The 27,502-nt window shown below is 34.5% G+C and overlaps 2 protein-coding genes across 2 annotated transcripts in view; both read left to right on the top strand.

The window, feature by feature from the left end:
* Positions 1 to 13,656, top strand: part of LOC121413085 — a 35,220-nt gene extending 21,564 nt beyond the window's left edge. Inside the window, exons 3-4 of the mRNA XM_041605849.1 lie at positions 10,164 to 10,346; positions 13,262 to 13,656. Coding sequence (XP_041461783.1) covers positions 10,164 to 10,346; positions 13,262 to 13,582 — 504 coding nt within the window. The 3' untranslated portion in view covers positions 13,583 to 13,656. The remainder of the gene's footprint in view (positions 1 to 10,163; positions 10,347 to 13,261) is intronic.
* A 4,333-nt stretch (positions 13,657 to 17,989) lies between these two features.
* Positions 17,990 to 27,266, top strand: LOC121414372. The gene is made up of 4 exons (XM_041607527.1): positions 17,990 to 18,214; positions 21,871 to 22,247; positions 23,000 to 23,101; positions 26,867 to 27,266. The coding sequence occupies exons 1-4, from the start codon at positions 18,005 to 18,007 to the stop codon at positions 26,883 to 26,885; spliced, it is 708 nt and encodes a 235-aa protein (XP_041463461.1). The 5' UTR covers positions 17,990 to 18,004; the 3' UTR covers positions 26,886 to 27,266.
* Positions 27,267 to 27,502: the final 236 nt, after the last annotated feature.

Below are 27,502 nucleotides of genomic sequence, written 5' to 3'. Positions count from 1 at the left end.
AATTATTGAACGTGTCCATCATACAAAGTTTTTAGGTGTTTTAATAGATGAAAAATTATCATGGAGTATTCATATTTCTACTATTACAAATAAGGTAGCAAAAAATGTTGGTGTTATCAGCAAACTCCGTCATATTCTCCCTCAACGAGTTCTTTTGACTTTATATAATACATTAATCTTATCTTACCTAAGTTATTGCAATATTGTATGGGCTAATACTTATCATTCAAAACTACAACCATTGTATCTTCTCCAAAAGAAAGTAGTCAGAATATGCACTCATTCTCATTACTTGGCACATACAAAAGATCTTTTTATTCAACTGAATGTACTTAATATATTTAATCTAAATGATTACCAATGTGCAATACTTATATTTAAAAATGAAAATAATATTCTTCCTAGCACAGTTTCATGTATGGTAAATAAAAATTGTAATATACATACTTATAAAACAAGAACTAGGGAAAATTATCATTTATACCCAGTTGCAAAAAATTATACACTTCAATCTTTTCGACATCGTGCCCCAAAAGTTTGGAATAGTCTTTCAATTGAAATTCGATCTTGTAAAACACTTAACGTATTTAAAAGGAAGCTTAAGAAATATTTGCTGACATCTTGAATATTTTAGATATGCTGCTTTGTATAGGGTTGTGTGGTATCTGTCCTATTCTTCTGTTAATTTAATTTCAATATAGTTTTATATCTGGTTTTATTTCAATATTGACAATAATTTATTTCCCCCTACTAGGGTAGCCTGCTCGACAAGCCATCTGGCTTTTTTTGGCTTTCCCCTAATTCCTGTAAATTGCAATATGTTAACATTATTCGTATATACCATGTATATCAAATTATTGTTTAATCCTTGTTTCTATTGTGTGTAGATATATGTATTTTCTTAATGTTATTTTTATATGGAATTTGAAATAAAATGAACTGAACTGAACTGAACTATTGTCAAGACCCAATTGTTCGTTTGTGGTAAAAATCTCTACAAAACGCAAAAAGTCAAAGACAAGCCGTTATTTATCCCCCCAAAATCACACAACGAATAATGATTTATGAACTAAGTGGCTTATAAATAGTCACTGACATCATTAAATAACGCCTAATATAATGCTTTAAAGAGATTATTTGGGCTAATTTAATTATAAATCGCCAAAAAATCACACTACAACGCTACTTGCCGACAAATGTTATTAACAAGCCCAATTCGCCACTAGTAATTTCCTTATGAAAGTCTGTTCCGATTATCTTCTTTATTTTCAAGTTTATTTATAATATTTAAAAAGAAATAAATCTGCATGCACATTTTTCCTCTAACGGCATAGATCTACAGCTGTACTTCCCTGCCAGATCACCGGGCATGGTTGAAGTCAGTGTCCCGATGCCATGGTTGCTTTTTCCGCGAATATTTATTTGCTAGTAGCCTAGAGATGTACATGTGCCAGCGAGTTGGGACCTGAACCCCGGACCTAAACCACGAAATCGCCGTTGATTTTGTAATGTTTGTGTGACAGCGTACCCGTGACCATGATTATATTTAAAAATTTGTAATAATAAAAAAAATAATTTTACTTACGAACACACGAGATTACTAACATTTCTCACGTGTCTTTGATGGTTGCGAAAACCCAAAACTAGTTTGCATGCGTGAGGGACTGGTCGGCTTTGCCCAGTAAGTATGGACAGTGGCGTAACTACGGGGGGGCATGGGGGGCACGTGCCCCCCCCCTCCAATCGACTGGCCAAAAAAAAGGGGGGAAAAGGAGAAAAAGAGGGAAAAGGGGAAAGAAACGTAGTGGGGAAAGAATAAATTATTGTTCATGATAATGTTATGTTAAGTTATATATGTTATGTTACATAAGAAGCATTTTCTCATAACTTTATAAAACATTATTTGCTTCATTGTGTCTTTATTGTTCGTGTTGTTCCTGGTGCTCGCATAGACTGTTTTTACTATATATATAATCCGGTTGTACTAAAACATCCCGTTTTCAAATGAACATATTACAAATATATTTCCTCATAATTCGAGTTGTTTTGTGTCGTGACATATTCTTCTTTTTCATGACTTCTTGTGATTCCCCTAATTTAAGGTCTTAATATAAAACATTTCCTGTCCGTGCTAACGTTCAAATAAGTAGATTGGTGAGATTTCTGCTCTTCATGAACTTAAATCAGTCCTTAAAACGTCAATTTTTCTGATATGAATATAAAAAATGTTCAGCTCGCGCTTTGCGCTCGCATCACTTGGTTAGTGAAATACGTAGGGTCTTAGTGAATGTCTACAAATAAGCCTTGAATGCCCCTCTTCAGTACATATTTTTCAGCTCGCGCTTCGCGCTCCCAGTATTTGATTAGTGAGATGGGTATGATAATCATGATTACAATTACATGTACTTCAAAAAGTATTTCATGTGTTTAGATGTAATTCTAACAAAATCAGCAAAGGATGGCACTAGCATTAGATGACTATGGTGAGATATTTATACTCCTAATGGATTCTGAAATATAGTCCTTAAAATTTCCCTGTTTAGGGTCAATATATATGCATATATATATATATATATATATATATATATAGCTCGCGCTTCGCGCTTGCATTGTATGTTTAGCGAGACAGTTACGTATCGTGATTAAAACAAAATTGCTTATAATATCCCTTTTAGCTCTGAATATCAAAAATTTTCAGCTCGCGCTTCGCGCTCGCATTATTTAATCAGTGAGATACATATCCGTTTAATGGCACTGCATGCCCATAAAATATCTCTGTTAGGTCAGTATACCCATGGACGTAATAGGTCCATGGTATACCTGACAACTGAGCGCGCTTCGCGCGGTCCCTAGGTGACTAAATTTTTTTGCTGGTGTCCAAAATGCCGTGACCCACGGTACGCCACTGAGTATGGACAAGACAAGGGAACTTTAGTTGGGGTGAATGTAGCCGTGAACGGATATTGGTGTGCACAACAAAAAAGGGTCAATACACATCTCACGCATGTGCATACCTTCCCGTTTTTTTTTCGCTACATCTAAAGTCCCTGGTTTGTGGGAGACAAGCTATTATTTGCATTATAAATCGCCAAAAATCGCACAAAAAATAATGGTTTATAAAAAAGTCAAAGGCTTATAAGTCGCTTATACAAACAACTGACGTCATAAAATCACGCCCATTTTTTGAGGCTTTGAACTCGCCAAAAAATCGCACTCGGGAAAGTGGCTTACGTCATCAAGCCAAATCGCAACCTGATATTTCCTTATGAAAGTTTTCGGAGTGTGTGTGTGTGTATTTGAGTTTTGTCACACGTGTATCAATCAGATATGATTATTTACGTCTGGAACCGACCTTTAACGTCACCATCCGAAAGACGTGACCAGGGCTCGAACCTCTGCATCAATTTGTAACTTCCCCACAGCTTGGATTACAGGCGCACGCAACAACGCCCAGTTTAAGTGTCCCGATAGAGTTTTCGACGAGTGCGGGCGCTTTCGGCGTTCCGGGAACTTTGCGTCAAGCCCCACATTCCAATGCCATCATGATGATTTGCTTTACACACAGCTGTGATGCACATGGAATGACATAGGCTTGATTTATACGTTAATTATTGTCAAGCTTTAGGGAAAGTGTAAAGAAATTTTAACCCCCCCCCTTTTTTTTTGAAAAAAAGCTTGGGAAAAATGCTGGGGTGTCTGAGATGAACTTTTGAGTTATGTCCTCAGATCTGACTGGAACAAAAAAGGTAAAGGTTGTGCTTACTTAGGATTAAAATTGGGTGGCATAAGCCGTTACAAAATGATTAAATGTCTATGTTTTATTTCAATTCGCTAAAAATTCCAAATACAGAGGAGTTTGCTTTCGCCTTATTTCCTTGACAGCGTGCATTTCTGCGCAAACCTTTTTTTTGCGAGCTTTAAACAATTGATAGTGCTTACTGAGGTGTAACATTCTGTCAAAATGTTAACTTTCATTGGATAGATGAGACCCAAACTCAAGAAGTATGTGAAAAAAAAAAATATCCCCAAATTGTATGGTTTTCAATTCCCAGGACTTTTTCAAAGTGTAAACGTTTCATTGATACACGCTGTAGAGGGCGTCAAATACCTAAAACTATCTCTAATTTATATCCAGGCTTACAAACTGTGTATGCAACAATGATTACAAGAATCAATCAGTTTGATTTCAATGCAAGAGCTTAATGGATCAGATATATAAAAGAATGAAGCAAATATTCTCAACACTTTTCACATTGTAAAAAAAAAAATTGCTGGAGTCATGATAGAAAAGCCTTAAACAAATTAAACCCAAAACTTTAACATGTTTAATGTTTTTTCGACGACTTTGAATGAAGTCAAAATAATCAGTGCCGGCCGCGGGAAACGTCACGCCCGAGCACGCAAACAGCCTAGGGGGCTTTCGCGTCTAACCGAGGGTATTCAAGGGGAGCAGTCTAGGGCGTTTAGACGGGCCAGCGGTTTCCTGCGTGCTATATAATATTGGCCGTGCCCGTACTTACCCTCGGAAATCCTAGGGTACGTACATTGAACTATGTTTACATGTACATGTACTTCGATTATCTTGTGATAGACCATTACGTTTTTAAACTAGCGTGATCGGGATCTATTGTAGGTTGAATTTTTTATTTAAGATGTTATTTGTTTTCTTTTCTTTTATTCTTTAATTTCTGTTTCCCTTTTAATTTGTTTCCCTTATTATTTCTTTCCCTTCTTTCATTCCCTGTTTCCTTTCCGTTTTTCTTCTGTCTTTGTTTCTTTCAAATAATGAAGGAATTATTTTTCTTTCGTTCTTCCCTTCTTTCTTTCTCTTTTTTCTTACTTTTCTCTTTTCTCTCAATATATTTTTTCTTTCACACATTCATTCATCTTCCCTTCCTTTATTTTAATTATTTCTTTCTTTATTCATTTCAAGTAATGACAGAAACCGTTATCTGTCCTTTATTCTTTCTTTCAACGTTTTAATCATACTTTTTCCTTTGAATTTTCCTTATTTTTGTCTTTCTTTCCTCTCAATTCATTTCTTGCTTCCTTCTTTCTTCCACTAGCCCTCCCTTCCCTTTCTTGATATATTTTGTTAACAAGTCTAACATTGTGTGACCTTTTTTTGTTGATTTTTTTTGGCCTGGCTTTATCATAATAAGCGGGGTATATAGGGGGCCGGGGGGTGAGCAAAAAAAACCCCTCTCATATCGGGGAAAATTGTTCTTTCTCACATCATAAAAAGTAGACGCGCAAAAAGCGAACCCCAGCAAAACTGGTTGTGCTCATCGATTTTTTTTTATTTGGTTCTTTTGTTAATGTGCAATCTGGGAGAGCCTTGCTCCCCGTCCACGCCGACCCCTCTCCTTCGATCACATCCGCTTCCCAATTTATGACAGGATGTTCTTAGAAATGGGGGGGGGGGTATTAATTATCTGATGCGTCAACAACAATGAATAAGGATATTCTGTTCAATTCGGTTCAAATCGGGTCTTTAAAACCCTCACCCTGTAAAAAGTATAAATTTACCCCAATGTTGCAGATTTAAAAAGGTTGTCTTTTTGCTAAAACATCTGATTACATTATCTGCTCTCGATTGCGGTGTTAGTTACATCGGTAGATATTCGGATTGGGAAGATAATAATAATTAGCATAATCAAAGTAAAGATTACTTGTCCAACGCATTTATTACGCGCAATTTTATAAAAAAGTTATAGATGGGTTTAAAACGAATATTAATATCCTTTTATACACTTATATGATTATCGTCGAAGTAAAGATTAACCTATCTTTTTTTACGAACTGCGGTTTTATATTGATAGATTAGTTGGATATCATTTAGGGTCTAGACATTGTTTCAATTATTTCATTTCAGTAAAACAATATTTTCCTTCGAATATATTTTGTTATATGAATTGGAAATGATAAAACGAAATCACAAAACCAAACCACAGCTTGGTACAATACATAATTCAGTGTTATATGGAAGATAAAAATAATAATACATGAGATTTGTAAATCGCAATTTCCATCTTGATTAGATGCTCAATGTGCTCCAGAGCAGAACAACAAAACTATTTGCATATATGTAACTATTAAAAACTTACCTAACGCATTTAGCTTAAATGCTTAAACCCAAGGAAAAGTATGTTTTTGAAAGCTACTATGATGTGTTGTATGGAATGCGTACTTAACGAGTTAATTATCACTTGGCAACAAAGCAAGAATGGAGCTATAAAAACCCTTATTTTCTTTTATTAAGAATTTTAGCGGGTGCTCACGCAAACGCTAACTATCAAACCTAACTTTTTTTCGGGGAACAAAGGAGTTAGTCGAGCCAAGTTGAAGAATAAAAGCCCGTCCGGGTTCACCTCTATACAATATAGTCGAAAATCCCTTTGATCATCACGCTCGATATCCCCCGCTATATTTTCTCTTTCTCTCCCTTTCCCCTCCTTTTTACCCCCCCCCCCAATTTTTTCACTCTTTTCCTTCTTGCTCCCCTTCATATTTTTCTCTTTTTCCCTCCTTCTGCTGTCCCTCTATATATTTTTTTCCCTTTCCTTTATCCCTTCTGTTCCCTTTTCCCCCTTCCTTTTCTGTGCCCCCTTTCACTCCTTGATTTGTTTCTCCCCTTTATTTTCTATTGCTTTCCCTTCCCCTTCTTTTGTAATACCCCCTCCGTTATATTGCGAAACAACAGTTTCTTGTATTCTATAGAAATGTATAAGTAGCTTAATTTAACATAGCATTATATGTTGGGAAGAGAGAAAGAGTAGTTTTAGAGAGGGATTGAGAAAGAACTAAACGATAAATGAAAATAAATTTGACGATGAGAGGTGCATATGAAAATGATGTCCACAGATAAACATCGGGAAAAGATGAGAGCTAGTGGTTGAGATAGATAAAGGTAAATCAGGAAGGGGATAAAAAATGATGAAAATTAGAGAGGGGTTCCAGTATTTTGATAAGAATAGTCGTATCCTTTTCTTTCCTTTTCCTTGTTTCTTTTCTTAGTCCCTTTCCCTCTCTCTTTCTCGCCTTCAGTAACTTTTATCCCCGCTATTTCATCTTTCTCAATTTTCCCTTCCTTTTTAATTTCTCACCCCTTATTCCTTCTCTTTATCCTTCTTTCTTTTATTTGCCTTCCACCTTCCCTCTTTTCTTTCTATCTCACCTTCGCTTTTTTTCATCACCTCTGTTTCCTTTCTCTCTAGGTTCTTCTTCTTGTTTTAATTTCCCCCTTCCTTATCCCTTCTCCATTTTACCTTTTCCCTCTTTCTCTTCTTCACCACCCCCCCCCCCCCCCTCTATTCTCTTTCTCCCCTTTCCCCTTCTCTCAGTCCGGGCTCCCAATTTTCTATTTCTTTTATCAGCCTCTTATTACCTTTTGCTTCCGATTTGAAAGATAGTTTTCGAAAAGTTTTAGTGTTACAGTGCCGGCCGCGGGAAACGTCACAGTGCCCCGGGGATAGATGCGGGCGGTTCCCTAGGGCACTCATTTTCTAGGCGAGCGGACGCGGGCGTCTTCCCGCGTCCGCTCCCCTCAAATGCCCGCTACGGGCTACCGCGTCCGCCCTAGGGGGCACTGTGACGTTTCCCGCGGCCGGCACTGTACGCACTAAATTGACGAATGGTCGGTGTTATTTCCGAATGTTTTAAATGGTAATTTTAGTTTCAAAAGTTCTGTATTCATATTAAACTTAAACGCACTACTTTGTACACAATCAACTATTTAATATCCCTTTAGATATCAATGAGGAAAAAAAGGTTTCTGGTATATCTATATATTTGATTTCTTCCCATATATTTACGGTAAAGAATCAAGTGGCACACTTCTTTGATCAGGAAAAACAAACAAATCTTTAAGATTTTGAAATCCAGAATGTATCCGTAGAAAAAAAAAATAATGTAGAAAATAAAAATCAGTAATAAGCCTTCGCCCATGCAGCACATTTTTCGATAAAACATGTCACATTTTGTCCCTGGATTATTCCGTCCCTGAATACCATTTCTATCTTTTGGTAGATATCTTCAGGTAATGGTTACTTAAATTGTTTATCGAAACGGACCTAAATTGTAGAAACCTTTGTTTCCTTTACCATTGTTGAAAAGTGTACATATATGTGCCCCTTCGAAATTGTTTTATCAAACAAGGGCAATTCAAATAATGACAAATGTGTTACTCTAGTAATATGCATAATGCTTTAATACTGCATTGAAATAGTAAACTATGAATATGGAAGTGCCATTCGAATTGTTTCATCAAATCTATTCGGAGTATGTCTCGTTTTTTCTTTAAAAAGCAAGTTGAGCATGTTTGTACCTTCGAATGAAATCGAAATTGAAATGAATATGACTAATAAACAGAATGACCGATTAGGGTAACCTGTTAATCTGATTTCTCATTATCGTCGTACTTCGCGCTGAATGCAATATAATAGATAAAGCAAACTTAGACAAAGAACACAATTATTATATAACCAGGCCGGGAATAACGAAGCTTGCTTTATTTTTGATGAAACAGTTTGAGGCATGTCTTCAATGAATATGCAATAAACATGATAAGCATGCTCATGATGTCATATCCCTACTTATCATTTTTTATTGTTTGAAATTACATTTATTCAAGTATTGTCAACGGTATCGCAAATGGACGATTTTTGTGTACAGCACTGCAGTAATCATGGTAATTGAAGGATAAATATCATTGCAATTGATTTTGTTACAAGGGAGACATAATAAAACATCCACGTGATTTTGTTTGCCTTCATTTTTAATATTCGCCACTACCTTCTTAATCTTTCTGGCCCAATCCTCTTTCTGTATTGTATCTTCTTTTAATTAGCTTTTTCCTTTACTCACCTTTTTCTCTGTCTGTCTCCCTTTGCCGTCTCTATATCCTTTCCCATCTCTTCTTTTCTTATACTTTCCATTTGTGTACAATGTGCCTCTTTGTATTGGTTATAATGAGCATACTTAACATTTTTGCGTGCTTAAAATTTATAATGTTGAATACAAAGATGATTTTTTCAAACAATTTATTTCCTTGTATTTTGATAAGAAGTAGTAGTAGTAGTAGTAGTAGTAGTAGTAAAATGGTATTTATTGGCAAAAACAACATATCGCAGCCCAAAGGCTGAATTACATGAAGTTTAGAATTGTAATGTTAAAAATTTGATTACACATCATTTTCACATTTCAATTACTTAATAATATGAAATAACTACAACTTAAGACTAAATACAACTTTTAACAGACTAGGGGTTCAAAGGATGGCATAAAGAAAGAGAGCAAGAGAGAAAGAAACATGGTAATGAAGGAGAGGATGAAATATGGGACAAGAGAAAGGAAAACAGGGAAAGAGAAAGAGAGTAAGAGATGTTTAGAAAAGGATAAATAATGGGGTGGAGAAGTGGGAATGAAAAGGCTTGAATACAGGTAAGTAGGCAGAAAGGTAAGGGAAATGAAAGAAAGAACCGAAAAAGAAATTGAAGCATTCATGTGTGTATGTAGGAAAACGAAATATATAAAAAAAATGTAATAATTGCATTTCATACAATATGTAAAACGTTTGCGTTATAATTCGAAGTACTAGTAATTGTATTCAATTTATATTATTTCATGTTTGTACTGTAAGTATTTTTCTGTCATTGTAAATTGGACACAATTTTTTTTATTCCGCCTTTGGCTGCGAGGCATGTTAAAATAAAGCATTTTTAATTTAATTGAATCCACATGTTTCAATTTTGAATTGATTGGATATCATGTTGTTTCAAAGGAAAGCTGGGAACTGAAGTCATCATCAGAACTATTGCATACTGCATTCATTGCAGCGTGCTTGGCCGTTTTCACAAAATAAAGCTTAATTATGAAATTCAACCATATTTCTTTTTATTAATAAGATATACAGGGCAAATTAACAGCCTTCGATTACATAACCAAATATAGCGTGAATAAAACAATAATTTTCCTTTCATTTATAGTTGTTAGGGGCTTTACTGTGATTCTCATAACATTATGTGAACGACCAAGAGTTATTTCCAATGGTTCGATGATCCATGTTTGTTCTTTAATCAAATGTAGAATAGATTTCAATGTTTTAGTCAGACCCTTGTTTGATGATGTATTCTCGTTTCTTCATTATGTCACTATTATTCCAGATTGAGTGTCTTGACATCAATTACATTGATCTCAGTCAACGTCAGTCTGCATCACGTGATCTGGCTCAGTTCATTTGTAAGATGCCTCATCTCAAGAAACTTCGTCTCTATGGTGGAGGGTTTGTTGCCTCATTTAATGACGAGTTCTATTCAACGTTATCATCATTAGCATCGTCTTCAAAGGTATCTTTTTAATTTCTTATTTTCTTCCCATTATTGCAGTATGAAGTGATGAGGATATAAACTTTCTTCAACTGAAATTTGTCTAATGTCTTATACCAGAGGAATGATATATCATTATAGTTTGAACATTGTGCATATAGGCATGACGCGTTTGGCCCAATTTTTATTATTTTTATTATTCTTTATTTTCTCAGTGTGGTTTCCCATTGAAGACACCAATAGAAAAGAAAATCGCATCGAAATCCCCAAAATAGCCGAAAATCCAAAACCCGAGTGATTTTGCACGCGACCCGAGTGATTACTATTAGCCCTTAGAATCGTTTAGGCAATGAAACAAGTTAAGCTAAAAAAGGTAAAAGATATTTTCAAATCAATTGTTTATTTCTTCATTATTTAAGTCTACTCTTATTCGCATAAATATCTCAAAGTTTTGTGCAAATTATTTAACTCTAACTTTTCAAAAGTAAGTGGTGCTTACTCAAGCCGAAATATTTTTCGACAGTTATATCGTCATTTGCTTAAATGTATCTTTACTAATATTAAGGTGTGGAAAAATCTTCAGGATATTACAAATGTCTAATTTTACAGGATTTTTTTCTCCAAGTGTAATCTTTTTTTGATACGCACTGTACATTTGCAACTGATTTTGTTACAAGAAAGAAATATACAGTATGCTTTTGTTTTTAATCTTTGCCACAACTTTCTTCATCTTTCTGGCCCAATCTTCTCTCTTTATTTTCTATCTATACACAACAAAAAAGTAAGCCCCCCCCCTAAACAAACATCAATAATTTCCGAACCAATTTGAGTTTTTGATATATTTTTACATGAGCCTGTAGGTAATTTTGTAAGCTACCCTCTGAGTAAATGTTGTGGACGTATCTTACGTCATGCTTCAGTGAGCACCGTCAGGAGGCAAAAATGTCACTTTTCAAAAGTCACAAGCAAAATATCATGACTTTGATTCAAATTTATTGGAACTATTTCCACATTCTCATCATGAAAAATAGTCAGAAGGCTTGTAAAAGGTACTTTCTAAAAGACCATATAGCTTTTTAAGCTATCAATAAAATCAATAAAAATGCTAGAATATGATGACAGTTATTTTTGGAGAGACTATCTTCAACAATATTCATCGTTTCACGGTTCAATTAACATTTATTGGAAACAAAAAATGCGATTTTCAAGTATCGTAGGCAAGTATTGCTTCATTTTAGTAACTGAAAATGATCTTTTCTCAACTTTTTCGTAATGTTCATGAACATAAGGCGTCTTTAGCAATGTCGTTTGGCATTACTTTTTATCAACCTATGGGCAGAATTCTGTGCAAAAAATGAAATCGATTTGTTTATTTATAAATGAGTGAGCAGGCATCAAGGTGGGAAAATTGGTATTTTCAACGTTACAGACTCATTTTCAAGGGTCATAAAGTGAATATTGGGGAAAAATTTGGTTTCAAATGTGTCTTTAATTGCTGCTGTTTTAATCATCCATCATTTCTATCACCAAACACTTTCCGAACCTTAGCCATTTTCATGGTTGAGCATGCACATTCGAAAACTTAGGAATGAATACTCTTTATACTGCATAAATGTATTCTCTTCCTAACAATTTCTCAGGATCAGTTGAATATATGGACAGATCAGTGATGGATCCAGAATTTTAAATGGGGGAGGGGCCTATAATCGGGGGAGCCATCAACATGCATTTTCACATTTTAATATGATCTAACAAGTTGTAGAAGATACTACCAAAAAAAAAAAACAATGATGATATGTCACAATACAGGGGCCGCAGAGCAGTTTTCAAAGTGGGGGGGGGGGGGCTGACCATGCCAAAAATCACAATCGTATTACATTTTTGTACTTGCTTATGGAAAAAAGTGGAGGGCTGAAGCCCACCAGCCCCCCCCCCCCCCCGCTTTCGTGGCCCCTGCAATACCACGTGCTCACTCAACCATGAACATACGATATCAAAAATTAGTCTGAAGTGGTTAAATGATGGATAGTAAAACAGCATAACACCATAAAATTCACCTAAAAACAATTTTTGTCCAACTTTGTATTTGCAAAATCTGAAAAACGACTCTTGTGACTTTCAAAAATGGTCATTTTTAATTCATTATTTAAATACTCATGCATGACTCAACCTATCAATCTCACTTATCCCCAGGAGTAGCTTAATGAGTATAAAAATACACCCATGATTTAGTGGGGACTTACTTTTTTGTTGTGAATATATCCGCTTTTAATTACACTTTGCCTTTACTCACCTTTTATCTGTCTGTCTCCCATTGCCGTCTTTATTTCCCATCTCTTATTTTCTAATACTTTTCATTTATGTACAATGTGCTCTTTCTAATGGTTATAATTAAATGTGCGTACTTGACATTATAATGTTTAATACAATATATGATTTTTTTTCAACAGTTTATTTCCTAGTGTTACGATAAGAATACTAGTAATTGCTTTCAATATATATCATTTTATTTTTGGATTGTAAGTATTATTGTGTTATGTAAATTGGTCACATCACAACTGAAGTCATCAGCACAACTGTTGCATACTGCATTCACGGCAGCATGCTTGACCTTTTTCACAAAATAAAGCTTAAATTTGAAATTCAATCATATTTCTTATTATTAATAAAATATGAAATGCAGATTAACAGCATTCGATTACATAAGCAAATATAGCCTGAATAAAACAATAATTTTCCTTTCATTTATCGTTGGTATAGAGGCTTTAGAGCAAATTACTGTGATTTTCATAACATTATGTGAACGACCAAGAGCTATTTCCAATGGTTCGATGATCCATGTTTGTTCTTTAATCGAATGTAGAATAGAGTTCAATGGTTTAGTCAGGCCCTTGTTTGATGATTTTTTTTTCTTCATCACGTTACTATCATTTCAGATTGAGCGTCTTGATATCAATTACATTGATCTCAGTCAATGTCAGTCTACATCACGTGATCTGGCTCAGTTTATTTGTAAGATGCCTCATCTCAAGGAACTTCATCTTGGTGCTTATCAAAACAGTCCGAAATTTCATGACGAGTTCTATTCAACATTATCATCCTTGGCATCGTCTGCAAAGGTATATTTTCAGTTTCTTATTTTCTTCCAATTATTGCAGTATGAAGTGATGCAGATATTCACTTTCTTCAACTCAATTTTGTCTAATGTAATATACCAGTGGAAAGATACATCATTATATTTCGAACATTGTGTATAGGCATAACGCGCTTGGCCCACTTTGTATTATTTGTTTTTATTCTGTCAAACATTCTTAAATATTATCATAATCCCATTATAATCCGTTATTTATTCCAAAGAACCGAGATAAGCAGACATCGCTGCAAAGTGGATTCCCTTTTCTTTAACTTCTTTTATATTTTCCTTAAGTTTGTATTTTAGTTTGTGTTTGAATTAAAAGAGAAGCAGACAAAATTCAGTCAATCTATCAATCAATCATGATAATCTTAATTTCACCATCTTATAGTGACATAACCAAGCCCCTCAACAATAAAGGTCTTTCCTTCCCAAGCCCGAGAAACATTCAACGTTAGCCTATTGTCTGCGGTTTTGTGTGTGTGTGGGCGGGGGGGGGGGATTGCTTGTTGTTTCCAACCATCCGTCGAATAGGTAGAAATCAAGCATGTTTTTATCCAACTTTTTCTTAACCTTGTGTCAATCATATTTTACGCTTTTTATCTCATGTGGAAGATTTTTTTTTTTTTAGATATGACATAGGTCAGTAGGTAGTGGTTTATTTGATCTTTAATCGAAATAAACCATTATTGGTTACTCTTTTCCCTTTACAAGAAAATCAAACGATGATAAAACAAATAACGACAGACGCGTCCGTCTAGTAATATATAATGTCTAAGATATTACGTTCAAATAAAATATGACCCTGTGGGTGTCATTCGAATATATCATTAATATATTAGGATGCTGTTTCTTCTCATTTTTTAACAAGCAATTTGAATATCCTTGTACCTTCAAATTTGAATAAATATGACATATTTCCTAACTGGCTCACAATAAGGGTAACCTGTATGTTCTATTTCTTTATTAAGGCCATGTTTCATTCTGAACGCAATACAATTTGAATTGATAAAGTAAACTCAGACAAATAACATACCGATAATTTGATCGAAGTTACATGGAATAACATATATTGTATTACATTTGGTGAAGCAGTTGAATACACGTCTTCATGAATATGCAATGACCATGATGAAGACGCTTATGATGTCGTTTCACTTATCATTTTTGTATTGTATTAAATTACATTAATTCAAGCATTGTCAACAGTGAATGAACAAAATAATATTTTGTTACAACACTGGTTTAATGTGTAAGATACATATTTTTGCGACTATTTCGTTAAAATGGAGACATACCATATCTACATTTTTAATTTCGAATCGATAGGCTATCATGTTATAACAAACGAAAGTTGAGAGCTGAAATCATAAGCACAACTATTGCATACTGTATTTATGGCAGCGTATTGGACTGTTTTCTTAAAATAAATTTAAGTCTATTTTTTGAAATTCAAAAATTTAATTATACATAAGACTTTGCTGGAATTTACAGTTTTTGTTCGGTGAATTTTATATTATCTATATTGTTGCAAATTGTTCCTGGTAAAGCTATGTTCGGTCGTATATTGACCCGTCTATATGTTAAACAAAAAAAGAATCCAGCAATATTATTCAAGGCACTTGCCGGCTTAAAACGAAACTCGAATTTCAATTTCATTTTCTTTTCCCAAAGTGTTTGTCTCATTGAAGACACCGATGGAAAAAAAATCGCATCGAAGTCCATAAAAAAAATCGCCAAAGTCCAGAACCCGAGTGATTTCGCACGCGATCCGAGTAATTAGTATAAGCCCTTTGAAGTATTTTGGGCAATGAAACAAGTTAAGTTAAAAATAGTAAAAGATATCTTAAAATCATTTTTTTTTGTTCATCATTATTAAGATCTTCACTTATTCGCATAACTATTTTAAAGTTTTGTGCAAATCATTTTCACTAACTTTTCAAAAGTAAGTGGTGTTCACTCAAGCCGAAATATTTTTTTTGACAGTTATATCGTAATTTGCTTAAATGTATCTTTACTAATGTTAAGATGTGGAAAAATCTTTAGGATATTGCAAATGTCTAATTTTACAGGATTTTTTTCCAAGAGTATTTGTTTACGCACTGTTTATTTGCAACTGATTTTGTTACAAGAAAGGCATATACAGCATTCACGTGTTTTTTTTTTGGTTTTTTGTTTTTAATCTTTTCTACAACTTTCTTCATCTTTCTGGCCCAATCTTCTCTCTGTATTTTCTATCTACATCCCCTGTTGATGACCCTTTTCCTTTACTCACCTTTTCACGGTCTGCCCTCCATTGCCGTCTTTACCATTTCCCATCTCTTCTTTTCTATTACTTTCCATTTATGTACTATGAGCTTCTTTGTAGTGGTTATAATTAAATGTGCGTACTTAACATTATAATGTTTAATACAATGTATGATTTTTTCTGCAATTTATTTCCTTATTTTATGATAAGAAATACTAGTAATTGCATTCAATTTATATAATTTTATGTTTGGATTGTAAGTATTCTGTAATTGTAAATTGGTCACATGGTTTTTTATTCAGCCTTTGGCTGTGAGGCGTGTTTAATAAACCATTTTCGAATTGAATTGAATCAGCATGTCTCAATTTTGAATTGATTGGATATAATGTTATGTCAAACGAAAGCTGGGAACTGAAGTCATCAGCACAACTATTGCATACTGCATTCATGGCAGCGTGCTTGGCCGTTTTACTTATGAAATTCAACCATATTTTTTTATTAATAAAATATCAAGGGCAAATTAACAACCTTCTATTACATAAGCAAATATAGCATGAATACAACAATAATTTTCCTTTCATATATAGTTAATAGAGGCTTTAGAGCAAATTACTGTGATTCTCATAACATTATGTGAACGACCAACGGTTATTTCCAATGATTAGATGATCCATGTTTGTTCTTTAATCGAATGTAGAATAGAGTTTAATGGTTTAGTCAGGCCCCTGTTTGATGATGTATTTTTGTTGCTTCATCACGTTACTATTATTCCAGATTGAGTATCTTGACATCAGATACATTGATCTCAGTCAACGTCTGTCTGCATTAAGTGATCTCGCTCAGCTCATTTGTAAGATGCCTCATCTTATCCAAACAGTCTGAAATATCATGACGAGTTCTATTCAACATTATCATCATTGGCATCGTCTGCAAAGACTTTCAGTTTCTTATTTTCTTCCAATTAGTGCAGTATGAAGTGATTCGGATATTCACTTTTTTCAACTCAAATTTGTCTAATGTTATATACCAGAGGAACGATATATCATTATAGTTCGAAGAGTGTGTATAGGCATAACGCGCTTGGCCCAGTTTGTATTATTTTATTATTCTGTCAAACATTCTTAATTATTATCATAATTTCATTATAATCCGTTATTTATTCCAGTAAACCGAAATGAGCAGACATTGCTTCAAAGTGGATTCCCTTTTCTTTTATGTCCTTTATATATCACTTGAGTTTGTGTTTGAATTGAAAGAGAAGCAGAAAAAATTCAGTCAATCCCTTAATCAATCATGATAATCTTAATTTCACCATCTTAGAGTGACATACCCCAGCCCGCAACAATAAAGGGCTTTCCTTTCCTAACCCGAGAAGCATTCAACGTTAGCCTATTGTCTGCGGTTTTGTGTGTGTGCGTGCGGGGGGATGCTTGTTGTTTCCAACCATCCGTCGAATAGGTAGAAATCAAGCATGTTTTCATCCAACCATTTCTTAACCTTGCGTCAATCATATTTTACGCTTTTGGTCTCATATGGAAGAAGAAAAGATGGCTGATCGATGTATGATTTTTTATCCAAACAGATAGCAGTAAAAGCCAGAAAAACTCACACAAAATTGCAAATTTTCTCGTGCAAATTAGATTGGTAGCACCATTTTCCATTGTTTTTACTCAGTCATGCATGCGTGATAGAAATGATGAGGTGAATATCAAATACAAGAATCGAAGCATAATTAGCTTTCCATTCATTTTAGGAGGAAAATTTATGATTCTAATGGCAAAAATTACATTTGATTCCAGTGTCCCTCTTTTCGGTGACGCACTGTACTTTAAATTTTCCTTCTTGAATAATTGAAGACAATTACTTGTTACTCTTTTCCCCTGTTGACAATTACGTATAAAATAAGAACAAACGATTATACAACAAACAACATCAGACGCATCCATCTAGTAATGTACATAATGTCTAAAATATTACGTTCAAATGATCTTTAGCATCATCTGCAAAAGTATATTCTATTTATCAAAACCTAAAATCTGACTAAAACGACTATATATTTCACCTGAAGTTTTTATCGTGTATTTTCAATTATTAATCGGGCCGATACTTTCAAAAATACGGAATGTGGAAAGTAAGCGGATATGCAAAACACGATTTCCATTAAGATTTTTTTATTATCATGATTATGATAACAATGTGTATTATCATGATTGCAGCCGTACTATATTGGCGTGTTGTTTCGTGAATAATATTCATGCTAGATTTGATTTTTATATCCCCATTTCTGTGTACGTATTAATGTACAGTAACCTTGATTCCATCTTTATGTTACCATTCTATCAGATTGAAATTCTTCATCACAATGAGAATCTCAGTAAACGTCCGTCTGCATCACGTGATCTCGCTCAGTTCATCTGTAAGATGAATCACCTGAAGAACCTCAAACTCTGCGGTCAGTATCATGGTGACTTCTACTCAACAGCATTGTCGATGGCATCAACTATAAAGGTAATATCTGTTAGGAGGTTTTACATGAAAAATGTAGTACAAACAAGCCATACAAGTTTTAATATTTTTAAATAATACTCATTCTATTGACATCATCTCTAATGAGGCTATGATTAACTGTTCAAATCGATATTGTTCATATCTATACTGAATTGTTAATATATCAATTGTCAATTAATAGTTAACAGTAGCCATGAACCAATTGTATAAGTCTTTCGGCCATTGTTTACATTTTCGTTCAAGAATATAGAACAAACAAGTAAGGGATTAGTGCCCCCTTATTTGATTCTTGAGCTCTACCAAATGATACATAATGAACTGATGTTTTAAGCATAATGCAATCAGATATATGTGTTTTTTCCTATTAATTTTCGAATCTTATTGTGTTTTGATGAGGGCTTTTTATGCAATGGAAAACTTACAATTTCGGAGGTTTGGACAGCATTTTATCAAAGCTAAATTTCTTTTGAAAACATATCGAGTATTAAGACTGATTGACTCATTAACCTCGTCTGCATTACTAGTATAGTCATGATAAATATGTATCACATGACGAAGAGGACTGTAAGTTTTACTCAATTACGCAAAGTTGTTATCTAAATTTACTTTGGGATATATAACACTTTCACTAGTAATGCAGATTAAGGTTTAACACTTAGCAGATTAAAAAAAGTGTGTTATGCGGGATATTTTAGCAGGATGAATTTTCCCAAAATGTGGTGCGTAACATTTTCGTTCTTGTCCTTCTCTATATGAATCACTTTCTGGTGTTTCTCGTTTTCTTACCTCTGTATTGGGATCTGTGAATTGGGATTTGTTTATTTTTTCATTCTAATTTTGATTTCAGCTGTTATGATTAAACTACAATCTTGATACACCAGGGGGCATATCAGGCTCAAAAAGAGATGTAGATGTATTCGTCGGCATAGTAATAAATGAACATCGGATTACAGATGAAAATGACAACATGATTGTTCCTTTAGTACAAAGGCAAACAAATTTATTCGCTGCTTTCAATCTATCGCTGTTTTTTTTTTTTTTTTTGCTTCTCTTTCCAGCTCGGCCCCCTCAAAATATTTAGATCTTTCAGCCACAGATTGTGATTGCACTGATGAATGTACTAGGGTGTGGAAGAGAAATGCGTTATGTTTTCTAGCCATACCGAGCCCGCATACCATTTTACTGCACTTCGAAGGGTTACATTGAATGAAAATAAAAATCAAACGAGCTTTCTAGTTTGTTTGTTTCAAAAACCGGATGTCAAATGAGATTTTGCTCAAATTCATAAAATAGTTATGTACACATTTTAATTATCAAGCAGATGAGGAAACCGATGAAGTCACCCACTTACAATGGTTTTTTGATATATTTCTCATCATTTAAAACAATTTGATTTGTCTCTGATCAAGTACTCGGCAAAAACTGCGGTGTTAACCGGTGTACTTAGAGGACCACACCAGTTCTTTTACACCGGTGTCAAATTGGTGGTGTTGGTTTTACACATATAAATGTTTTTACAACACCTTCTGTTCTTAAATTTACACTCTTTGGTGTGATGCTTAATCTCTAGGGTGTAATTTTAACATATCAGGGTGTGGTCCTCTATTAACACGAATTGGTGTCAGTTTTAACACCGCAGTTTTTACAGTGTAAATTGTAACGTCATTGTGTTTTGATGTAGAGTCTCTGTACTGTAAAAATAAAAATCTTGTTGAATTAAAACGAGAAAATACAAAATGGATAGTAAATTACAAGCATCGACTATCTCGTTTGCATATCGGTATGATACGCATAGTGTGTTTTGTGAATACAAAAAAAATCTATGCCATAAGCCTTTCATTTTAAATCAAATTTTGATGAAATCGTCAGTGCTATGCTATTTCTTTTATTTGTCTCGCTTTATTTTCTGTGCAATTATAGGTTCGCTCAGTGGCGTACCGTGGGTCACGGCATGGGGGGGGGGGTGGACATTATAAGCAAATTGTTTTGTACTCATGATACTTAACTGTCTTGTCAAACAAACAATGCGAGCGCGAAGCGCGAACTAAAATTTTTGTATATACTGACCCTAAAGAAGGAAATTTTAAGGATTATATTTTAGAATCCATTAAGAGTATAAATATCTCACCATATTCATCTAATGCTAGTACCATCCTTTGCTGATTTTGTTAGAATTACATCCAAACACAGTCATAAAGCACCTTTTGTAGTCATGTAATCATGATTATCATACGTATCTTACTAATCAAATACTGCAAGCGCGAAAGCGCGAGCTGAAAATTTAGGAAATATAGACCCGAAGAAGGGCATTCTAAGGAGTTTTGTAGGAATTCTCTAAGACCATATGTATTTGACTAACCAAATGATGCGAGCGCAAAGCACGAGCTGAAATTTTTGTATATATTGACACCAAACGTGGATATTTTAAGGACTATAGTTACGAATCCATTAAGTCAGAGTATACATACCTCACCGTAGCCATCTAATGCGAGTGCCAAGCGCTTGATGATTGTGTTAGAATTACATCTAAACACATGGAGCACTTTTTGAAGTCATTGTAATCATGATTATCATACGCATCTCACTAATGAAATACTGCGAGCGCAAAGCGCAAGCTAAAATTTTTTGATATTCAGATCACAAAAATTGACATTTTAAGGACTGATTTTAGGAGTTCATGAAGAGCAGAAATCTCACCAATCCACTAATGCGAACGTTAACACGGACAGGAAATGTTTTACATTAAGACCTTAAATTAGGGCAATAACTTTCAGTAGTCATGAAAAAGAAGAATATATCACCACTTAAAACAATAATAACTCTAATTGCGAGGAAATATATTATTTCATTGTATATTGATTTGAAAACGGGAGGCTTTAGTACATCAGCTTTATATATCTCGTTAAACAGTCTATGTGAGCAGCAGGAACAATTGGAACAATGAAGACACAATTAAGCAAATAATGTTTTATAAAGTTGTGAAAAAATGCTTCTTATGTTATATAACATATTATAACACTATGATAAACAACAATTTCTTCTTTCCCCACTACGTTTATCTTCCTTTTTCCCTCTTTTTCTCCTTTTCCCCGTTTTTTTGGCCAGCCGATGGGGGGGGGTGGGGCACGTGCCCCCCGTAGTTGCACCACTGGGTTCGCTGTTCTTATTCATGAAATAATTTGCAAGACATGTTAGTTTATAAGTCAATTTAGCATTTTAATTCGAAAGTATATTCTGAATATGGGGTGCAGGAAAAGTTACTAGGAATCTTAATGCTTTTTTAAATTATGATTAAAATGGCAATAATACAATCGTAGTAAAGAAAACACTTCATTGATGACTTGTTAAGGATGATTTTTATCTTAAGTGTTTTGAATAATTTCTCTCTCTCTCTCTCCATTCTCTCCTCCATTGTGTAAATTATATTGTTCATTTTACATGACTTTGTGAATTAATCTGTTGTCTTAAGTATGTACATGTTTGTGCACGGCATGTACACAATTTCCATTTGTTGACAATTTGTGAATAATTATACTTTCTCATACGTATGCTTATATATTGTTAGTCGATGTGGATGGTAATAACTATAATGTTTCTACTAGTATGATGTCTTGTCATCTCTGTGGTTCACTTTATTATTTTTTCATCTATTGTAGGATGACTGCAACACAAGCTCAACTCTGACTGATCTGACCGTTACTAATTATACACTTAAAAAATGGCAGGATTGTGGATCGATGTTTGACAATGTGAAGAGGATCACCATACAGGTATGGGACACGATCAGATGTGACGTCATCCACAGGATCCATCTTCCAGCAGCGACAGAGCTCACTATTCAAACTTATGAGCATGCTTGGGAACCGGCTTCTCTCCACGATGATCCCACTTTACTACCCAATGCACTTCACAAAGTCTCATCTCAGCTTGTCAAGGTCACATTCACAGATCTCAACATCGGCAACGATCAGACCGAACGAATGATTCAAGCTTTCAGATCATCGGACGATCTCAAACATCTGAGGACCCTAAGGTATGATATATTCAGTTTATTTTAATACTCAGTTGGTCCATGACGAGCGTTTATCGGTTGATAAGTACACTATTTTCAATTTTCCAAGGTGTGGTTCTTTATTGTGGAGAATAGGTGTTTTCCTGAAATTATAATAAGAACCTCTTTTTGGAACATCGTGACAATGTTAAACATGTACTTTTGAATGCAATACATCATGCATATACAGTGCATGTATAACGTACAATAAATGCTCATCATAGAGCCAAAAAAAAAAACGAATAGCGTTATTGGTACGCCATGCTGCTCTTTACCATATAGAGATAAAAGCTATGATACTTTAAAATTAAATCCCTCTTTGGCATGTCTGTCCACAATGTGGAAACCCACGTATTGACATGATTATTATAATGTGACATAGTTTAGATCCTACCAAATGTTTCCATACTTGAATTAGCGTAATGATTTGTTGTCTTACATTTCACTTTATGTTCATGGGCAATGGGCATGCATGGGGAAGCGCGCTTCTGGTCAAGGACGACAATACCTTGCTCTAACATTTTATTTCAGTTTGATTTGATTTCATTTGTTGTCAATCTAGTTTCCTTGTAGTTACAATCTAATCCCTGCAACAAATAATTAAACTGATCAGTTTTGTCTCCGCCTTTCCCGGTGTTTTTACTTTGCGTTCCCCAGAGCAGACCCACCAAACACCAGCCTTCCCCCATATAAGATACACAAAATATTTCTTCTCTACATGTTAATACTATTAGATTCATACGATGTGGGACTGATGAGAGATTAGATCGTTCTAGTATTGATTCCGGTGATGAACATAAGGTAAAGGTGGAGATAGAACGTGGCAAACCAGTTGGGTAAGTCATAAGACCTCGTTTTATCAAACATTCCACTTTTTCAACATATTCAAGTTTCTTATACAGAGGAATTAGCTAGGTGTCTTTTTTTCGTGTTTGTTTCTTATGTACGAATTTTCTGTCTCCATTTACAATTGGCCATGATATATGACGAGCATCACTGCCTTTTTTCAGCTTTACAACCAAATATAGTATGCAAAATAAATCTTATCCTTGCATTGTGCTCTTCCATCTAATCTTCTTATATTAAATATTCTGATAGAAAGTATGCCCTCGAATATTTATAATGAAGTAATATATGTGTTTTGGGTCGCGTAGTCTTAAGCAGAGAAATGAAACTGCATTCGGGGGGGGGGGGGGGGTAGTCAAAAATAACACCAGCTGACTAAAGTTAAGAGTGTTTAAAAGAGTTGAAAGTCAGATGATCTCCCATATTTTTTTAGACAGGAATAAAAATACGAACTGAAAATCAATGGCAAAACAAATACCTGAAATGAGCTAAAGTAACCAAATTCTTTCACCCCTGGCATGGCTACTGCTACTTTCTTACATTATCATGGTTATTTAGACATAGTTGAAATCTTCATGAACCTAAATGACTATTCAACAAAGAACTTGATTACTTGATCATAATGATAACGAGATCATCTGATGATGCAAAGAATACATTGTTAGCCTACAATGCGGTACCTGGAAATCGAACATGATTTTTTTAAGACAGCGAAGAAATATATTATCTGATCACGTTGTGAACCTATTAATGAATACATTCCCAGCCTGGTACACGATGATTTTTACTGAATTCACTATACACACGCTAAATCGAAATTACCTGTCCTAATAAATAATCCCCACTCAACTGGCGTTTCTCCCTTTTTTCTTATTTACTTGTTATGTTCTTATCATGTCTTGTCCTGCATCTTGTTATGTCTTGTCTTCTATGTCTTTTAATTCACTCTCTCTTCTTTTTCTCCTCTCTAATTGCGCAATATATCCTTCTCAGCGGAGACCTCTTTGTGTGACTAGCTTTGCATTTGGTCAGCGATTTAAAATATGTTTACATAAATCTGATTTCCATCTTTCTGTTTCTTCTCTTTTTTTCCTTTATAATATGTACGCATACATAAATATGTCGATAATATTTTTTTTTCATTTCCAAGGAGGATTCACGCTTACAAGCTTTGCTTTTAGTGGACCTACCCCCCCCCCCCTTATTTCCATGTATATGCTAAATTGCATTTTTTAGAGAAGTAAGAATGTTCATCTGTAACATTGTTTCTGATTTATATTACTTAGCATTATTTTTCGAATGGAAATAGAATAAGGAATTTAATTTAGTATCTGGATATAAAAACAGCACAAGTCTGATTTTTGGTGAAATTGAGTTATATATGGGAAATTATTACAATGACTCATTTTGTGTAGATATGATAAATCTAAAATCATCTCAGAAATGTCTTATTAAAGTAGGAAAATCTGGTATGAGTATAAGAAAAGCCCAAGTCCAGGACATGGACTTTTCTTACATTCGTGTCATAGCGACCTCTCTGATTCCTTTACTACTTACTACAGAATTCTACCACGTACATGACGTATATGAATGTAAGAATGTCCCAAGTCAATATTCGTAAAGCAACCCAAGTTCACCAGACAAAAGAACCCACCCACAAATATCGTGAACATTAATGTTCCCCCAGAAATATACACTTAATTTGTCTTATGATACTTAAATTTGTTTTATGATGTGTTGTAATTTCGTCAAATATAGGCCTAATTAATTGCCCAAAATAAAATATCCAGGATTTTTTCCTTATTTTTCTCGAAATGACGTTCTGAGGACTTGTTTCATATTCATATGCCCTATTGAATCGAATTTAATATAAAGGTCACTGTGTCGGGTTGCAAAATTCCCGGGAATTTTCGCAGTGGAAACTTTCCATGGGAATAATGGGAAATTATTGGGAATTTAGGGAATTCTTGGCAATTTACTGGAATTTTAAAGAATGTTGGGAATTTTCAAAAATATACATTTTCTGATATTTATATACAGGAATGGAAAGGGTTACGGTGGCAGACGAAGCTTGATTGTGCTTTGTCAGCAAGTTTAAAGTCAAATATTACGCTAAGACAGTCAGACAATGCAGAATTTCAATGAATTTAAAGTAACAGTTGATTACTGTTTGAGTGGCTGAATGCTACGTGCGATGGCAGTACATGTACACTGCAAATGCTTTACACAAGGGATATATAGGATATACACTGTTCATGCGATGATGCCTATTGGATATTCTAATCCTTTTGCAGATGAGGATAATCATTATTAATGATTATTATAACATTATTGTTATTTATCATTTATTTCTGCATCGCAGAAGTGAGAACTTTCTGCTTTTTGTTGCGTTAATTGGATGAGTATGAATTTAGATTGCTGGTTTTAGTAGTGTAGATCAAATATAATGAAACTGATATGAGATTGTCATTTAATAGCACAGAAGATAGGTAATTAATACTAAGTTTCTCAATCTCAATCAATGAACGTCAAAGTTCATTTGAGGTCAACAAACTTAGTGCATTTATCGCCATTTGTGAAAAACTATTCATCTTGATTGCTTTCAAAGTCAACCATTATTGTAATATTTCTTCCCCCCCCCCAATTTTTTTTCGTGGGTGGAGGGGATTTAGAAATAAATTAGCAATGTAACATTTTTGTTCCTGGACCTGATTTTTCCCATTTGAAGACGCAAGCCAGTGCCATTGCCGCTGGTGGGATAAGTATGCTGTGCATACATAGTCTGCAGGCACATACCATGGATGGAACTTTGATCAACAAGTGGGTCTCCACACAAAGACTAACACATACAAAACTTGCCTGAGCGAGAGGGCCTTCAGTACACAAGTCGTGAGTAGGCTGCACATTCATATCCTTAACTCGAGTGAAGGCTTTGCACAGTAGACAAGTGCAAACCCTTCCTCGAGGAAAGTGGTTTGAATATGCAGCCTAAAGTTTCGGCCAATGACTCCAAAATATCCTTTTGTTCAACAGAAAGTTGTATTTAAGCTAGTCTTGTGAGAAGACCCACTTGTGGATCAAAGTTTTAATAAGGGTCTGTGCGTGCAGACTATATGTAGGGGGGGGGCAATATTGTCTTAATGTGTTATTATAAAATGGCATAAAAAGTATTGACATTCAAGGAAAAATGAAAAATATATAAAAAATCGTGTAATGCAAAGTTTTATTTTTTTCCATGTTGAATTGAAAAGCATTAATGCTCCATCGTGTAATGGATACATGGACTATAATGTTTTTATCTACAGTTTGACAAGTAATATATAGCCTGGGCAATTTAAAGAATGAAGAAAATTTTAAATACAAATGCAAAATATAATATTCGAGGATATCAATTTATAATTTTGTTTTTAAAAACAGAATTTGTCACTTTTTGTGAAAAAAATGAAAATTCCCGAAACTTTCCATAGAAATTTTCCCAAATCTCCGGAAAGTTTCCGGCACTTTGCAACCCTATCATTGTGTAATACCCCCCCCCTCCTTGAGCAAACGCGCCCTCTCCCTTTCTATTTATTCCTTTCCCTCTCCCCTCAATTTCTCCCCAGACTCTTTTAAATGCGAATCTCTCTTTGTATTACTCGTTAATTTCTCTTTCTCTATTTTCTCATTTTATTATTAGTCTTTTTTTACTCCCAATACACAACAGCCTTATTAATATGTGTATATTTCTCTCTCTTCTCTCACACACCACTATACAGTAAGAACTTTAGAAGATGAAGTTGCGGCATCAAGGTCATGACGAATCAGACGAGCTTAATATTTAAGGATGGCAGCCAACAAGAAGCCATGAGTTATTTTATTTCCGAGTACCATAATTGGAACAGATTTACTGATAATGAAGATCCCACACCTCAACCATTTGTTAATGTGTCGGTTAAATCATGGACCTATTAGACAATCAACGCTATCATTTCTTTGATCGAACGAGATCCGCCACCCAATGATAATGTGCATCTTAATGAGAACATACAGGTATTTTGACAATGGCGACTACCATGGCGTATATCTCATTATTGTCAAAGCACAACTTTACTGGTTTTAGTTATGTTGGCTGATGCCCTGTGTTAGAGAATGCTTTTCAGTCAACATGCTTTAGATTTGAAGCAGCAAAATTAGGAAGCAGCCGATTTTTCTGAATAAATTATATTATCATTTTATCCGCTGACTTTCGTACGCACATATTTACCTCAATCAAATTAAGAGATAAACGATCTCTACATAATATGAGCCATGCATTTCTTGAATATTAGGATAAAAAATAAAAAAGGGATTATAAATATAAGGCAATCAATCACAATATTGCATCTATCTTGAAATATGCATAGGGTAAACCA

Source organism: Lytechinus variegatus, chromosome 4 (assembly GCF_018143015.1).
Source record: "Lytechinus variegatus isolate NC3 chromosome 4, Lvar_3.0, whole genome shotgun sequence".
Lineage (NCBI taxonomy): Eukaryota > Metazoa > Echinodermata > Echinoidea > Temnopleuroida > Toxopneustidae > Lytechinus > Lytechinus variegatus.
This window is presented reverse-complemented; position numbering and strand designations above follow the sequence as displayed.

Bases quoted from the DNA above. Each gene is read 5' to 3' on its own strand.
- LOC121414372 (XM_041607527.1), top strand. From the start codon at position 18,005: ATGTACAGTAACCTTGATTCCATCTTTATGTTACCATTCTATCAGATT. The intron at 18,215-21,870 runs GTAATATCTGTT...CATCTATTGTAG, and splicing joins CGATGGCATCAACTATAAAG to GATGACTGCAACACAAGCTC. The intron at 22,248-22,999 runs GTATGATATATT...TAATACTATTAG, and splicing joins AAACATCTGAGGACCCTAAG to ATTCATACGATGTGGGACTG.